Source organism: Dermacentor silvarum, chromosome 5 (assembly GCF_013339745.2).
Source record: "Dermacentor silvarum isolate Dsil-2018 chromosome 5, BIME_Dsil_1.4, whole genome shotgun sequence".
NCBI lineage: Eukaryota > Metazoa > Arthropoda > Arachnida > Ixodida > Ixodidae > Dermacentor > Dermacentor silvarum.
Genome location: NC_051158.1, coordinates 15,312,041 through 15,328,251, shown reverse-complemented (window position 1 = coordinate 15,328,251; position 16,211 = coordinate 15,312,041). Strand labels below are relative to the sequence as shown.

The following is a 16,211-nucleotide window of genomic DNA, read 5'->3' as shown; positions in this document are numbered from 1 at the left end:
TTAATATTGTTCTGGACTGCTAGGGGTAGGTTCTGGGAGAACTATTAGCTGGAAAGCCGATTTATTTCGTAACTCATTTAAAGGAAGGACAACTCGAAACTGGTGCTTGTCTCAGGATTTCTGCTAAGCATACACGACTTCCTCTACTACGCTATTCCACTAACTGACCTTAATTATTTTTTAGGTCACGCGCGTATAAATTATGAAATTGAAGCTGTACCTACGGCTTAAATTTGGCGGCTTCAACGTTTGTTCTAAAGCAAATAGTCCCCTAACTCAACATTGTTATTCGTCGTGCAAATAATATCCGCCTCATCTGGTAATTATCCGCCTTTTTGTGCGCAGTTGCTGTACTTATCACAGTAGACTGCTGTTTTCCAGCTGGTGTCCTTCAAATGGTTATCGCTGACAACTGCTGGAGCTTCTTTTTTGCATGCGAAGAAACCCACCCGAGACCCGGTGTCCGGTAAACAACACGACTATATGCCAAGCTAGACGTTAGATGTGAACCCGTTCCTATATCAGTCATCTTTCGAGCGGGTGCGTTTCTAATCTCGCCATGGCCCACAGAAAAGCCGTCCTTCGTTGTCGCTATCCTGAGAGTCCGCGACCTAATTTTTTTTCTTATTTCCCTTATATATAAGGGCAGCTCTAAACAACGGTGTTTGGTTATACTTCTTCTGGATTTGAAGCGAGAAAGCACAAGCGAGGTGAGATGTCTTTCAAGTTTTCGAACAGACTAGGAGTTACACCTGCTTGACGCATTGGAACACGAACCCGCCTTAACGTTGTTCACTCCCTGGTGTGGAATTCTTCACATTAACGTAAACAAGAACGTTATAGTAGGTACTTGTCTTCAAAAACTCCTTTGAAGTAACAAAGAAAGCCTCTAATTTTACGTCAGACTCTAGGCTCCTTATATGTGTCGTACAGACTGCTTATAGACTGCTTCAACTTATTCTTTAGGACGTAGAGAGGGCGACAGAGTAAGCGCCTGTTCTTAATTATGAAATTTCCAGTGTCGCGTGATTCTAAACTCCTAGCGCCAACACATTCTTGATGCGCTAGCGTTAAATCAAATACTTAAAATCTCCGCGTTTTTGTTTTTCCCCCGCCTGATCGTCAGCCCATTGGTGACTGGCTAGAATGTGGCAAAATGAAGTTTCGTATGTTTCGGTTTAGACGAGGAGAAACTTCTTTTGAGGGTGTGTTCAGTCTTTCTATCCATAAAGTACGGAATTTTGCAGCGACCTTAAAACTATAGCTCAGTAAATCAAACGCCTCTCTGCACATATTGTACTCGAGAGTTCAAATTCAAACGTATAGCTTCACTGGCTTTACTCAACAATAAAACAATAACAAAGCATAGACGTTTCACCACCTATGCGGGTGGCATCGTCAGTACACAAATGGCGTCCCATGAAAGAGTACATCAACTTATATCTTGCCGTAAACATCCGGCAAAGGACCACGATTACTGTTGCATGCATTTTGATTATGACGGATGAACCATGATTCGATGAATTTCCTTGGGCCCCATCGTTGTTCCCGTGCCAGCGTCGTTACATTATCAAAATCTAACACGTGTCCTTTCGTCAGGCAGTGGTCGACTAATTCCGTCTTGGCACGTGTTGAATGTGTGGCTTTGGTGTGTGGCTTTTGAATGTGTGGCTTTATTGTTGAGTAAAGCCAGTGAAGCTATACGTTTGAATATGAATTCCCCTGGCTTCTGAAACATTTTTTCTCGAGAGTTCATGAATGTCAGATGTAAAGTGTACTTAGTTCACTGGTAATCGACTCTTAAACTTTTCTCCAAAAAACTTAATGGTATGAAGCAGTTGTCTCAGGAAACAAAAAAGGAGGCTCACAAGTTTTTCAGGTCGTGCTTTTCAGGTCCTGTAAACACAAATTACTGCATTAGGCACTACTTCAGGTGCCGAAAGGCATCATGCGCAAGCTTCAAATAACGGATTTCTGTTTTGCATCTTTTCTTCCAATATAACGTACAATAATGGATACGCAACGAACAAACTATATCATGCTTTCACATATCCTTTTCTGATCTATTGGAATCTACTGGGTCCTCTAAGGTTTGTTTATTAGCCGGCGTGACCGCGGAATTTTTCTGCACGCACCTGTAACAAATATAACATCACACAAGAAGAAATTAGGACGCAAAGTTTTGATCAACGTTGTATGTCTTTCTCGCAGTGCTAAGATGAAGGTCGCCTTGGTTTCTTTGCTTTTCATCGCCATCGCTGTGGTAAGGTGAGTAGCCTAGCGAAGCGTTGAACTTAACAGACATGACCAATACACAGTCCAAGATTTGTGTCGAAGCGACTCGCGATGTGGCAGGACATGCGGAGGTATACTTTTCCGCAGACAGATGTAAAAACACCTAGACAGAGAGAGAGAGAGAGAGAGAAAATGATAAATGAAAGCTAGGGAAGTTAACCAGGACTGAGCCCGGTTTGCTACCCTACACTGGGGGAAGGGAAAAGGGGAAGAAAAGATACCTAGACAAGTTACCCATACAATAGCTAGAAGAAGTCAATACCCGAGACAACACCCATTCATTTTGCCAAGGCTTGCAGTTCATAAGTCCACCTCACCGTATTTCATGTGAAAGCCACCAATATGTTTTGTATCCGCTTCACGCCCGTACAGCAACATTTCAGCGTTCCTTTTTTTTTCTTTTTTGGTAAGAGCGGCCAAAGACTGGAATCATTTACTTGCCAATGTTGCACGTATTGCCAGCGCACAAAGTTTCAGAAAAGTCGTTGAAGATTCCCACTGCACAAATTACTCATAATGACCCATTGATCGTCATGTTACGACCACCCCCTCATATAATGTCCCAGCCTTGCGACCCTCAGGTATAATCAATAAACTAATAAACAAATAAATTGTACCTAATTACACGTTAACCGTGCCTCAACATGGTTAACGTGTAATTAAGTACAATTTATTTATTTATTATGTATTATTGCAATAGCAATTATACATACACTCTAAGGGAATTTACGCCATTGTCATCGTCGACGCCATCGCCGTGAGGCTCCATGTAAAGTCGACGGGCGATAAAATCTTCGCCACGCGCTGTACGCTGTATGTGCGAGTGAAAGCATCCGACGGTGACGGTGAGCCTGCAATCGCGGCTCGCGCACACAAGGGCAGGAAACGGGATGGAAGCGCAGTCTTCCAGTCGCGCACAACGCTCCGGAGGAAGGCTAAGAAGGTGGATGGGCCGCGCCTTCCTGCGGCCGCGCGCTCCCGCGGCGCCGGAAGGCTCCGGGGAGAGGGGGGGGGGGGGGGGGGGGTGGAATCGCTCACTGGCGCCGCTGTATCTTCAAAGCCTTCTGCGGCGGGGGCTGAGTACGCCCTCCCTGTGTTTTTGCGGCTAAGATCGCATTGATGCAAGCGGCCGGCACGAAGCTCAATTCGGTCACTGCTGTTGCTCCGCTGATTCCCTCCAGCGTTTTAAAAGGGAGTTTCCGCGGTCATCGAGTGAGATGCGCTCATGTTTCCTTGTGCGCTCGTGACACCATACTTGTCAATTTTGTTTGTATGCCTATGTTTACAAGCTTATACAGCCGATGAAACTACTTTCCTTACTTTGTATAGCTGTCTAATTATTTACTATCGTAATTGATTTACCTTTCGGGTGAAACTGCGACTTTTATTTATTTATTTATTTATTTATTTATTTATTTATTTATTTATTTATTTATTTATTTATTTATTTATTTATTTATTTATTTATTTATTTATTTATTTATTTATTTATTTATTTATTTATTATGCCTCAGGGTCCCAAGGCTGGGACATTATTGAAGGGGTGGGCATAACCTGACGATCAATGGGTCAATATGGGTAATTTGGAAACAGCGGCTTGTACGGTGACTTCTTTGGCTAAAACAATTTTTTGTTAAAGCTTCCGTATTAATTTTTTTAGTTGATAACGCAGAAGGAACTCAAAGGCGGAAACCAACTTCATATTCGTATTCTAATATATGTTCAGCGAGAGACCGCAAGCTTTAGACTAAGTCTGCAACCATCCCGCTGCCAATTACAGTTTCTTATTTACTCGTCTGTACCACAGGCTTAAAAAAAGAAAAATCAGCAACAACCGGGACGCTCTGACAGAGACATCAACAGTACATACTGCACTACAACTACATAGATGGCATCGACCCTGGCCTCTTTTATCCCGCTTGAAAGATAGACATTCAGCGCGAGAATGTTTCGTACACAATGAGAACCATTGAATTAATATCGTCGTACAATATATCTCAAAAAATAAAAACAAAACAAAACGCAAATGAAAGATTAACCGAAGAGAACAATAAGCAAGCGGCACGACGTGACTACAGAACTATATCCCCTCTCTCGCTGCAAACAGCTTATTATTGCGATAGCAATTATATGGACACTCAAAAGCAGATTTCTGCCGTCGGCGTCGCCGTCGCCGTCGGCGTCGCCGTCGCCGTCGCCGTCGCCGTCGCCGTGAGGTTCCGTATGACGTCATTTGGAGATGAAATCGTCGCCGCGCGCCGAACGCTGTATGTGCGAGTGAAAGGGCGCGAGGGGCGCGTCTTTCACGGGGAGTGAACGCACGGCGGAGAACAAACGCGCGTTCTGCGCCGTGCTCGCTTAAGGGCTGCAGAATTAGGCGTCTCGTTTCTCCTTTACAATCACCATATATGTAGAGCAAACGCGCCTTCTTCAGACGCGCGAGAGGCCGTGGGGGAGGGGGAAGGAAGGGACGCGACGTTTAGCTGCGGCACCAAGTGCCTATTTATATGAGAGGCTCCAGCAACAGTCACCAACGCCGCACGCATTTTGAGCTAACGCGGGCAAAACGCCGATGGCGTCGACAACAGTTCTGCGTGTTGTTGCTACCAAAGCCTCTCACCTTACTTCGTATGACATTGCTGTGTTGCTATCGCATTCATTGCTTCGCCCTTAGGGCGAAACTGTGACATTTTATTCACCTTTTCTCATGACATCTCGTGACCCCACCGTAGTGTTGGAGAACCATAACATAAGCACTTACCAAAACGGTACTGCACAAGACATCTTTCATTTTGTGTTCACGGCGTCTAATCACGTGTGAACGTATTTGCCAAGTGAGATATTATTGGCTGGTGCAGGGCAAAAGTAAGCTAGCAATGTCACACACCAAATAAATGGCGTGCGTTTGATATTCCACCATTTCCAATGACCCCGCCTTTAGCGAAGTAAGTTCGTTCTCCACATACAAGGCTTCGCTCAAAGCCGTCGCGAGAAAATGGCTCAATAATATAAAGGCCTGATTGAATTGCTTTTGTTGGTCTATTTGGCCAAGGTGCCGTAGAGATGTGGAAGAGACAGATAAACATGCCTTTTTTTTTTTTCGACTATAAATCCGCCAAGTTTCTTGCAAATAATAAGGTGACCTTGTTTTTTACAGTGTGTCTGCAACGTCACCTCCCAACTGTGCCGCCGTGACATGTGACCCCGCAACGTGCCAAGTCTTTCGATGCAGATGCGGTAGCTACAAGGACTACTGTGGCTGCTGCGACATCTGTCACACGGTAAGTCTATGAGGAAGCGTATCTTAAAAGGATGTGTTGCTGAAGGCTATATTTAGTTCTTACTTGCAGGTTTTTAAAGATGCACTAAAGAAAAACGCTAAATAAGTTTCGTCTGATAAAGTGTGTTCTTTTAAAACACTATTTTGATTTCGCAGCAGCAGGTTGATTATCAGAAGACAAAATGAAGGTCAAAAGCTTCATCATTTGAATTTTGAGCCGGAACCACAGCGTCGGTACGTCGGTGTGACGCCACAGATTTTGATGTATCGTCTCATATTTGGGCCGTTGTGGCTTTGGAAAACTTCTTGAAGCTTGCTATGCTCAGTTCTTGGAATCTTTTAGAATACAATGTAGTCCTTCATTACCATTAAACAGTTAACTAGGCCCGAGCTGACACCTTAAAAATCTGTGACGTCACGGCATGCTAGTGCAGGAACTTCTAGGCGACGTCGCCATCACCCGTCTCCAGTCCTTGCGTATTTTGTGGCTTGCCGAGTGTTTTCTCGTAGTAAGAGTGGATTTTTGTGATGTATTGTAGAAGGGTAACTTATTAATAGAGCTCAAGTTCTTTGTTTCTCTCGATTAGTGTCTCTTGAACGAGCGGGCACTTTAGGACAAGCACGAAATGAAGACAGACGCAGGATCAAGTGCTTGTCCAGCGCCTTCCTTTCTTTCGTCCCCCCCCCCCCCCCCCCCCTTTGTCATAAAAAGGACAACTTTTCTTCAAAACTGAGAGCACAGTGAAGTGGCTGTGATGCCTTTCAATGAACATATTCTTGATGAAACCTTTAATAAGGGCCTAATAATAATGGAGATATCATCATCATCATCATCAGCCTATATTTATGTCCACTGCAGGACGAAGGCCTCTCCCTGCGATCTCCAATTACCCCTGTCTTGCGCTAGCTGATTCGAACTTGCGTCCTGCGAATTTCCTAACTCGATCACTCCACCTAGTTTTCTGCCGCCCTCGACTGCGCTTCCCTTCTCTTGGTATCCACTCTCTAGCCCTAATGGTCCACCGGATATCAGTCCTACGCATTACATGACCTGCCCAGCTACATTTTTTTTCTCTTAATGTCCATTATAGGATATCGGCTATCCCTGTTTGCTCTCTGATTCACACCACTCTCTTCCTGTCTATTAACGTTAGGCCTAACATTTTTCGCTCCATCGCTTTTTGTGCGGTCCTTAACTTATTCTCGAGCTTCTTTGTTAGCCTCCAAGTTTCTGCCCCATATGCTCGCACCGGTAGAATGCAATGATTGTACACTTTTTTTTTTCAACGACAGTGTTAAGCTCCCAGTCAGGATTTGAAAATGCCTGCCGTATATGCAGGAGATCTACATATAGGCACGTTTCCCGGTTCTTCCTCGAGACAGTGTTCCTTCTCAGGCGCTCAGGAGGAGAGGCTACAGTGTTGTGCCGCGGCGCCTTTTCTACCCATTTTCGTCGCGGTGCGCAGGCCATGGTGCTTGCATACGTATACGGTGGGGAGGTTGCCACCCTTCGAACGATTTGTGTTGTTCCGCCTATAATCAAGGAGTTTTAGAGAAGCTGCCTCCCGCTAACATCCGTCGCTTACCCGCTCAGGAAGGAGCAGAGTTGACTTCGAAGCGTCGGGCTTTAACAAATTCATTATTATTGCGATAGCAATTATATGGACACTTCAACCGGATTTCTGCCGTCGGCGTCGTCGTCGTCGTCGCCGTGACGTTCCGTATAGATAAAATCTTCGCCGCGCGCCGTATGCCCCAGCGGAAGCGTGGGGGGACGCGCGCTATCACGGAGAGCGAACGCACTCAATCTCCCACGCGCAAGCAAGGAAGCGGAAAGCCAGCGCCGGAGGGAGCAGTGGGGGGGGGGGGGGGGGGGGGGGGGGGGGGGGGCACTCTTCTGCCAACAACCGCGCTCGTCCACACAGTCTCTTATCTCTCCCACGCGCAAGCCAGGAAGCGGGAAGCCAGCGCCGGAGGGAGCATGGGGGGGCGCACTTCTACGCTTCCAACAACCGCGCTCGTCGTTCGTTCGACCGCACCGTCTCTTATCTCCACACGGCTCTGACCTTTATGCCGCTCAGTTTCCGTTGATAGACCGCACGTACCTTCGCCCGCGCGGGCGAAGGTACGTTGCGCTGCCAGCGTTTTGACAGTCGTTGTCTGCAGTCATTCAGTGTGATCTATTCATGTTTGTTTGTGCGCGCTCACACCACGCTTGTTCATTCAGTTAGTAATAGTCGGGCCACATTTTCCAACGCACGCTACACATGCAATGCTGCCCAGATCGGCAGTGCAGCACTACAGGTGTGTCCCTTCGCACGCGCTGCCCACGGGCAGCGTTTCTCATCAACACCACCATTTCACACGCGCCTTCTCGTGGTCATCGAGTCTCTCTTCATGTCGGTCTACTTACGCCGCAGCACACCTGCTTACTTAATCAGCTCATGTTTACTACAATTCATATTGCTACCAAGGCCGCTCACCTTACTTCGTATGACATTGCTGTGTTGCTATCGCATTCATTGCTTCGCCCTTAGGGCGAAACTGTGACATTTTTTGGTTGGAGTACGTTATTAACTTCCTACTTATGTGCCCAACCAGAGAGGTATAATTCTATCAGAACGTTTGGCTTCCAATATGAAGGAAAAGTGTACAAATATAATCATTTCATCGCACTTATCTGGAAGAGTTCATCAAAAATGCAATACATATAATAGATGCGAAAGTAATAATGAGCATAATAAATATTAGGGATAACAAATAAATGAAAGAAGAAATCTGAAGCATGGTCAAGTTTTCAACACAAACTCTTCGTGCTAACTTCTGGTTACTTTGAACTCGTCTACGCGAACCTATGCACAAGCAGCTTCCTGTACAAAGTGCAATTAACGCGTTCGCTACAGTGCAATGCGTGTGACGGCTTAGCTCATGCTTTATGCGTCTGCACGTGCTATGCGGCCTCAAGGGCTACTCTAAAATCTGGTAAAAAAATTGAAATAAACCCTGGGGTTTTACATGCCAAAACCACGACCTAGTTGTGACACACGTTTGATGTTCCTAGCTGGGATTCGAACTTCTGACTCTGTGTGGAGGTATCACCCGTCCGCCTAGACATTGACCCAAGTTCCCTTCGCGTCCAGGTCCTGTGGGGTGACGTCGGCAACCAGTGGCATCACCGTACGGTGATGCCTTTAAGCGCAATCGCTGCAAGCGATGCTTTCTCTGTGAGAAACCCGTGTGGTTTCTAAGAAACGCGTCTGGGTTTCCTTTGTAGCTTGGTGCTAGAGTCGTGTGGATGACAGTTTGTTTCCTGGCACGTTTCTCTCGTTGGATATTGGAAGAGTCACAACATGGTCTGGTTCTGGACTTGTCACCAAATTTCACACAGGCGACCGACCTTGCGTGACTGTTTTCTTAATCACTCTATTTTTGCAGTGTCCCGGCGAAGAGTGTACCATCCTGTTCAGAGATTCCTGTACCGATGGCTACAACTGTACCCTGGACAATCCCGAGCGATCATTCCTTACCGGTGGCAGCGGACACTGCAGGAGTCCCAACGAAACAATCGAAGGACACGACAACGTGGATGGGCATCCGGAAATACACAGCTTCATTTAAAACGTGTCCACGCTTTAAATGAAGCGCCAAAGTCACGATAATAAAAGTACAACCGGCAGTTCGACATTGTCTCCATGGCATGCCAGCCGTCGTCGTTGTCGTTCTCTTTATGAATGGTAAGCGCCTGCGAGGGGCACTCGTCACGTAATGGGACGTTAAAAAAAAAAAAACAATGCAAGCCAACGTCGAAATGGAAAGGTAACCGATTTAGAATTTAAAAGATAAAAATCATATCGCTATATTCGTTGCGTGTGTCTTTTTTGCATTTATATTAATTCTCGACATCAGCACCAGCCACTACAATAATTATTAAGTGCAATGAAGAAGAGAGATGTTCTGGTTTCGTGCTAATTAAGCACACAGACTTAACTAGATTTCATTAGCTTCGCCACTGTGCACGATTGGCACAGACTGAATTTTCCAACTCAAAGTGCGCAAGCTAGTGTCGCGTAATGAGCCGCGGACTTTGCGTCCACGTGGTCTTCCTAACTATGTGGGCTCTTGTTCTCTTTTTCTTTCAGTCTTTATTGATTTGCATTTGCATACAATAAATGGAGGAGGCAGAGAAAAAATCCGCGAAGACGCTGAGGGACCCTCAACGCCCTTGGTTGCATAAAGCTGCAGAATTTCACACGCTTGACAACGTATATGGAACGCAGAATTATTCTTTCGGGATTTTTACGTGCCAAAACCAGTTCTAATTATGAGGCACGCCGTAGTGGAGGGCTCCGGATTAATTTTGACCACCTGGGGTTCTTCAACGTGCACTACGACCATACTATTGAGGGACTAGGCTACAATGGACGCACATGGGCGTTTTTGCATTTCGCCTCCATCGAAATGCGGCCGCCGCGGCCGGGATTCGATCCGACGACCTCGTGCTCAGCAGCGCAACGCCTTAGCTGACTGAGCCACCCCGGCGCGTAGAACGCAGAATAAAAGAGCAATAGTTAAAATAGTGGGAAGAATCGCATTCTCTTAACCATTGTTGCTTTCTATAATTTAACCAAACGCATCAATAATCCTCACTGGCCCGTGTGGAAATATTGTTGCGCGCTGAGAAACGCGCACCGCACTTCACTGCGGCGGTAGGGTTTACTTTAAAGGAACATTGCAGAGAACAATAATTTGAGCTGTGTTGGTAAGTTACCCTTCTGTAATGCAAAAAAAAATGTCGCAGTTTCACCTGAAAGGCGAAGCATCAATTGCGATAGCAAACTTGTAGAGAGCTATACGGAGTAAATGATATTAGCTTTATCAGCTGTATAAACTTGGACATGCAGCAGCACCGGCAACACGCAGAACTGTTGTCGACGCCGTCGGCGTTTTGCCCGCGTTCGCTCAAAATGCGTGCGGCGTTGGTGACTGTTGCCGGAGCCTCTGATATAAATAGGCACTTGGTGCCGCAGCTAAACGTCGCCTCCCTTTCCTCCCCCCCCCCCCCCCCCCCCCCCCCCCCCCCACGGCCTCTCGCACGTCGGAAGAAGGCGCGTTTGCTCTACCATAGCCTCCTATAGCTCTACATATATGGTGATTGTAAAGGGGGAAAGAGACGCCTACTTCTGCAGCCCTTAAGCGAGCACGGCTCAGAACGCGCGTTTGTTCTCCGCCGTGCGTTCACTCCCCGTGAAAGCGCGCGCCCCTCGCACCCTTTCACTCGCACATACAGCGTTCGGCGCGCGGCGACGATTTCATCTCCATTGACGTCATACGGAACCTCACGGCGACGGCGACGGCAGAAATCTGCTTTTGAGTGTCCATATAATTGCTATCGCAATAAAAAGCGAGTCATATAGGGTATACTGAAAGGAAGCTCGATAAGCCAGAAAAGACCCAAGGCAGGTGGCGACTCCGCCGTGAAGTTCCCCCAACATCTCGCAATGACGTCATGGATTTTGAAGGCGTCTGCTGGAGCATAGTTTCGTTTTCAAGATTCAAGTTTATTTCTGTAAAATGTTAAATATTTATAACCAAAGATGGACTGCATTCTCTTACAAACGAGCCAGAGCTTCAACTTAGCAAGTTGCAAGTGCTTGTACTGTGCCACAAGGGCCCAAATAAGAAGGGCGAAAAAAAACATCTTTGAAATATGTTACGTCACACTGACGTATACTGACATTGGCGTTTCGGCTCAAAGTAAAAAAAAAAACGGAACTTTGACTTTCATTTCCAGATCTAATAATCAGCCTATTTCCGCAGAATTAACTCAAAATAGAGTTTTGAACGAATACTTCATTAGACTAAACTGATTAAGTGTTTCTCTCTAGGTAAATAAAATTACGACGCTAGGCTACATAGAGGTATTTACAGTTTCCTTAAGACTTGCGGCCCGCAAGAACATCAGGAGCGCTTTCATCGTGCGCAAGGCACAGATGGTGCTTTGCCACGGGCCGAGAATGTGCCGCAGTTCGAAGCTCGGGTCCGTAGCAGGTGTAGTGCCGCCTTCAAAGACTGTCTCTCTGACAAGTAGCGGCCGCAGTCGCACAGTACATGTTGCAGGTCTTCAGGGGCGTTACATTCATTAGCTGAGGGCCCGCTATATAAACACTTCGGAAATTAAAAATAGTTTTCGGCAACCACCGCACATAATTTGATGAGATTTGTTATATTTAAAAGAAAAGGTCAAACTCTAGCGACTGTACGAAGGGAAAGCAAATTTTATGGCTTATCCTGACATCAGCTCTCAGCCGAAGGTTATATTTTAACTTGGAAAAGCGAGCTTTTATTTTTCGGTCATCCTAGCAGTTATAAACATTCGCAGAGCAAAGTCATTAAGCTGCGAGCGGAGTTTTCAAGCCGAAGTGCAGGTGCAGGGCGGTTTCGTGGGCGGAGCTTGTTTGTAAATCTTCGGTTGTCACCGCTTATAGAGGCACTCGAAGACGCTATATGTTCGTTTTTTAGGTGTCCTAAGATAACTGCATCATTCACCAAGTTTATATTTAGAGGGAATGTGGGCATGCTTGGGGAGATATGCAGTATTTTTTTTTTAAGTGTGTGGGTCAATTAAGGGCAGAAAAAAATTGCTACACCATCGTTTTCTGTTTATATGGAGGTGTTATATATGAAAGCTTACAGTTTCGCTCCCCCGCTGCCATTTCAGAACCAAAAAGGGGTATCAATTCTGTTTTCAGAAACTGGCAGCCATGTTAAGGGTGATGTGTACCAAGAGTTCGAAGACTGCGTTGGCCAATTACACTCTTCCCAGCTAAACCATGGGCCAAGCAACATCACTACAAATACGTGCGGTTGTTTCTGCCGTTGTCGTTTGGAATCGCCTCCCAGAAAACAAATTCGTGCAGTGACAGTAAATCAGTCCGCAAAATTTTAACTAACCATCTTGCCTTTTAACTAACCATACTCATCCCCTATATGTACTCAAACCCACTTAATTTTTCTTGTTTACCTTACCGACGCAGTGTAGCCCTTTTTGTATTTTTTATCTTTCTATTTTTGATGTTCTGTTAGTTACGTTAGCATAGTTACGTTTTCATACCATTACGTGGTGTTATCACGCGATATTATTGCCTCGAGCAGTGGGCTGTAAGTGCTCGTCCGACGTTTTTAGTGGTCAGTACATGCGCGACATGGATCGAAAGTATGGTGTAGATAATAGTGCTGGAACTGCGACCCACATGTATATAGATCCCGGTCGACCACTGATGATCACCCGAGCCGCATGGACGAGTGGTGCGAGGCACTGGATCGTCTTCTGGCGAGGGGAGGTGGCAGGATCAAATCCCGAGGGTCACGAGGATACGCACGACGCCTTGTGGGTTAACACCCCGGGCCCAGGTCGGCTACCGGTGGCATCGAGCGCAGGCAGACTGTCGATAGGGAACTCTGAGCGACGGGACTGCGGCCCGCGCCTTGAATGCCCGGACTGTCCGGGACAGAGGAAGGGCTCCGCCGTTGTCATTGGCTGACCAGCGCAAACTGACGCTTTTCTTTTTTTTTTTTTCTTAAGGCAAAGCTTAACCGTCTCCCAAGTTTTCTTTTATCAAAAAGGACACAGATCCTTGCACTTCTTAACCCATGAGGTTGACTGCTTGCGCAACCGTCTTTGACTTGCACATGTTTGATTGATTGATTGTTGGAGTTTTTTGGCGCAAGGGCCAGATGCGGCCAAAGAGCGCCAAGGCGATGATAATGACGTGTCAGTGGTACATGAATGGTGAATTAGAAGGAGTGGATAAAACAGATGTGGCATGGCTGTAAAGAGGCCTAAAATAGTCGCTGTAAAATGCGTAAAATCTATAGTTACTAAGAATATGGCAATGACTAATGAAGTGTGATATCGATACGAGGGATGCATTGTAAAAGATTGATGATATACTAAGATATGTCAGAGGCTAAACTGAACTATTATCACAGTGGCATCCTCTTGAGAGAGGATGCATTACGTATTTCTTGGGCTGATAACATGCAAGACAACATCATTCAAAAAAGCGAGGACTGCTTTGGTAGTGAAAAGCGGTTCTTTGCCAAGAAACATAGCAGGATGAAGAGGGATAGAACAGCGGTATGCCAGAGGAAAATGTTTCTTCCTCTCTCTCTCGGCTTCCCTACATTCCAGGAGGACGTGAAGAACGGTGAGCCTCTCGCCACATCTACCAAAGGTTGGAGGATCATTACCATTCAATAGAAAATTGTGGGTACCATATGTGTGTCCTATTCTGAGGCGACAGAATAGGACATCAGTTCGCCGTGTTTTTGATGCAGAGGGCCAGAAACCTAACTGTGGCTTAATCAAGTGAAGCTTATTATTTGTTTGCGCATCCCACAAACGTTGCCAGTAGCTTCGCAGTTTCTTCCGCAAGAAAGGTTTCAAATCTGTTACAGGGACAGCAGCGGTAGGATTAATAGCGTGCGATGTTATTGATGTGGCCATTTGATCGGCAAGAACATTACCCTCAATGTCTCTATGCCCAGGCACCCAGCATATTATGATTTGTTGTTTAGATGCATAAACAGAGCAGATCAGTGAGTAGAGGTTCATAATTACAGGGTGTTTATGTTTTTGCGGCATCATTAACGCTTTAACAACGCTTAAAGAGTCGGTAAATATTACAGCCTTTTGGAGTTTCAATCTATCAATGTGTTTCACCGCCGATAGTACTGCATAGGCCTCTGCCGTAAAGATGCTTGTGTGGGGATAAAGTACATCGGATTCCAAGAAGGACGGACCGACTGCCGCATAGGAAACGCCAGCATGTGACTTTGATGCGTCTGTGCAAAATTCAGGGCAAGAGTATTTTGACTTTAATTCTAAAAAGTGCATTTGAATGTGTGCATCTGGCGCGTGTTTTGTTACTTCAATAAACGATGTGTCACATTCAACCAGCTGCCACTGCCAAGGCGGTAGCAGCTTCGCTGGAGGCATTAGGCAATGTTCAAGTAGTGCAGCACCCATTTCTTCACTGAGCTTTCTCACGCGTAGCGAGAAGGGCTGCTTCGCTGTTGGTCGATTATTAAATAGTGTGGCAGATGTGGTATCGTTTATGGTAAAATAGGTAGGATGTGTACGGTTTGAATTTATTTTAAGGAAATATATAAAGCTGGCATAAGTCCTCTGAAGGTGGAGCGACCACACGTTCGCTTCCACATAAAGGCTTTGTACGGGGCTTGTCCTGAAGGCCCCAGTCGCGAGGCGGATTCCTAAATGGTGAACAGGATCCAACATTTTTAAAGCGCTGGGTGCAGCAGACTGGTCAACTATCGCCCCGTAGTCAAGTCGTGAGCCGACAAGGCACCTGTACAAGTTCAAAATGCATTTCCTGTCACTGCCCCATGTTGTACGCGACAGCAGCTTCAATAAGTTCATTGTTTTCAGGCACTTAGCCTTCAAATATTTGATGTGCGGAACGAATGTGAGTTTTGAGTCCAATATGATGCCTAGAAACTTGTGCTCTTTGCTTACAGGTAATGTGGTACCAGACAGCTCAATAGCAGGGTCTGGTACTATTCCTCTCTTATTAGTGAAAAGGACGCATGTGCTTTTCTGTGGGCTCAACCTAAAACCGTTTTCATCAGCCCATTTAGCCACTTTATTTAAGCCATGCTGGACATGTCGTTCGCAGACAGCAAAGTTGCACGATTTAAAACCAATCTGGACATCATCTACATATACAGAGTAGAACATCGTTCGTGGAATAGCCGCGCGTAGAGAATTCATTTTCACAATAAACAGTGTACAGCTAAGCACACCGCCCTGCGGGACACCAGTTTCCTGGGTGAAAGACCTAGACAAGGCCTGGCCCACCCTTACACGAAAGGTACGGTTAGAAAGGTAGCTTTGCAGAGTACTCAACATGTTGCCGCGGACACCCATAGCGGAAAGGTCTCGGATAATACCGAAGCGCCATGTGGTGTCATATGCCTTCTCTAAATCAAGAAATACGGAGAGAAAAAACTGTTTGTGTATAAAGGCATCCCTTATGATTGCCTCGATGCGGACAAGGTGGTCTGTAGTCGACCTACCTTCCGGAAGCCACATTGGTAAGGATCTAGTATTACGTTGCTTTCTAGGACACAGATTAGGCGCCGGTTAATCATCTTTTCGAAGAGCTTGCAAAGACAGCTTGTCAAAGCAATGGGTCTGTAGCTACTAGGTAAGGACGGGTCCTTGCCCTGTTTAAGTATGGGGATTACTATAGCCTCTTTCCAAGAAGATGGAATGGAACCAGCAGCCCACATGACATTAAAAAGAGAGAGAAGTGTCTTTTGTGTTTCAGGGTGTAGGTGCTTGATCATTTCATACATGATACGGTCAGCACCTGGTGCCGAACCGTTGCAACAAGCAAGAGAAGCTTTAAGTTCAGCTAAACTGAACGGGCAGTTGTAATGTTCATTTCGGGCACATTTCCGATCGAGGGGCTGTCGCTCTGCGCGTTCTTTGAACCTCAGGAATGTTTGTGTATAATGAGATGCACTGGAGACATATTCAAAGTGTTCGCCCAGACAGTTTGCCTGATTCTCCAGGCCATCTCCTTGGGTACTCACTAAGGGCAGCGGGTTCGTC

General features: G+C 46.0%; 2 protein-coding genes across 2 annotated transcripts in view; one reads left to right on the top strand and one right to left on the bottom strand.

Moving 5' to 3' along the window:
- The window catches only part of LOC125945437 (lysosomal alpha-mannosidase-like), a 252,278-nt gene that overhangs the window by 215,893 nt on the left and 20,174 nt on the right, over nucleotides 1-16,211 (bottom strand). The window lies entirely within an intron of this gene.
- Nucleotides 567-9,251, top strand: LOC119452934 (single insulin-like growth factor-binding domain protein-2). The gene is made up of 4 exons (XM_037714895.2): nucleotides 567-710; nucleotides 2,212-2,268; nucleotides 5,453-5,576; nucleotides 9,011-9,251. The coding sequence occupies exons 2-4, from the start codon at nucleotides 2,219-2,221 to the stop codon at nucleotides 9,191-9,193; spliced, it is 357 nt and encodes a 118-aa protein (XP_037570823.1). The 5' UTR covers nucleotides 567-710; nucleotides 2,212-2,218; the 3' UTR covers nucleotides 9,194-9,251.

Excerpts from the sequence above, each read along its gene's own strand:
- LOC119452934 (XM_037714895.2), top strand. The coding sequence starts at position 2,219 with ATGAAGGTCGCCTTGGTTTCTTTGCTTTTCATCGCCATCGCTGTGGTA. Across the intron at positions 2,269-5,452 it reads ATCGCCATCGCTGTGGTAAG|TGTGTCTGCAACGTCACCTC; the intron begins GTGAGTAGCCTA and ends TGTTTTTTACAG. Across the intron at positions 5,577-9,010 it reads GCTGCGACATCTGTCACACG|TGTCCCGGCGAAGAGTGTAC; the intron begins GTAAGTCTATGA and ends CTATTTTTGCAG.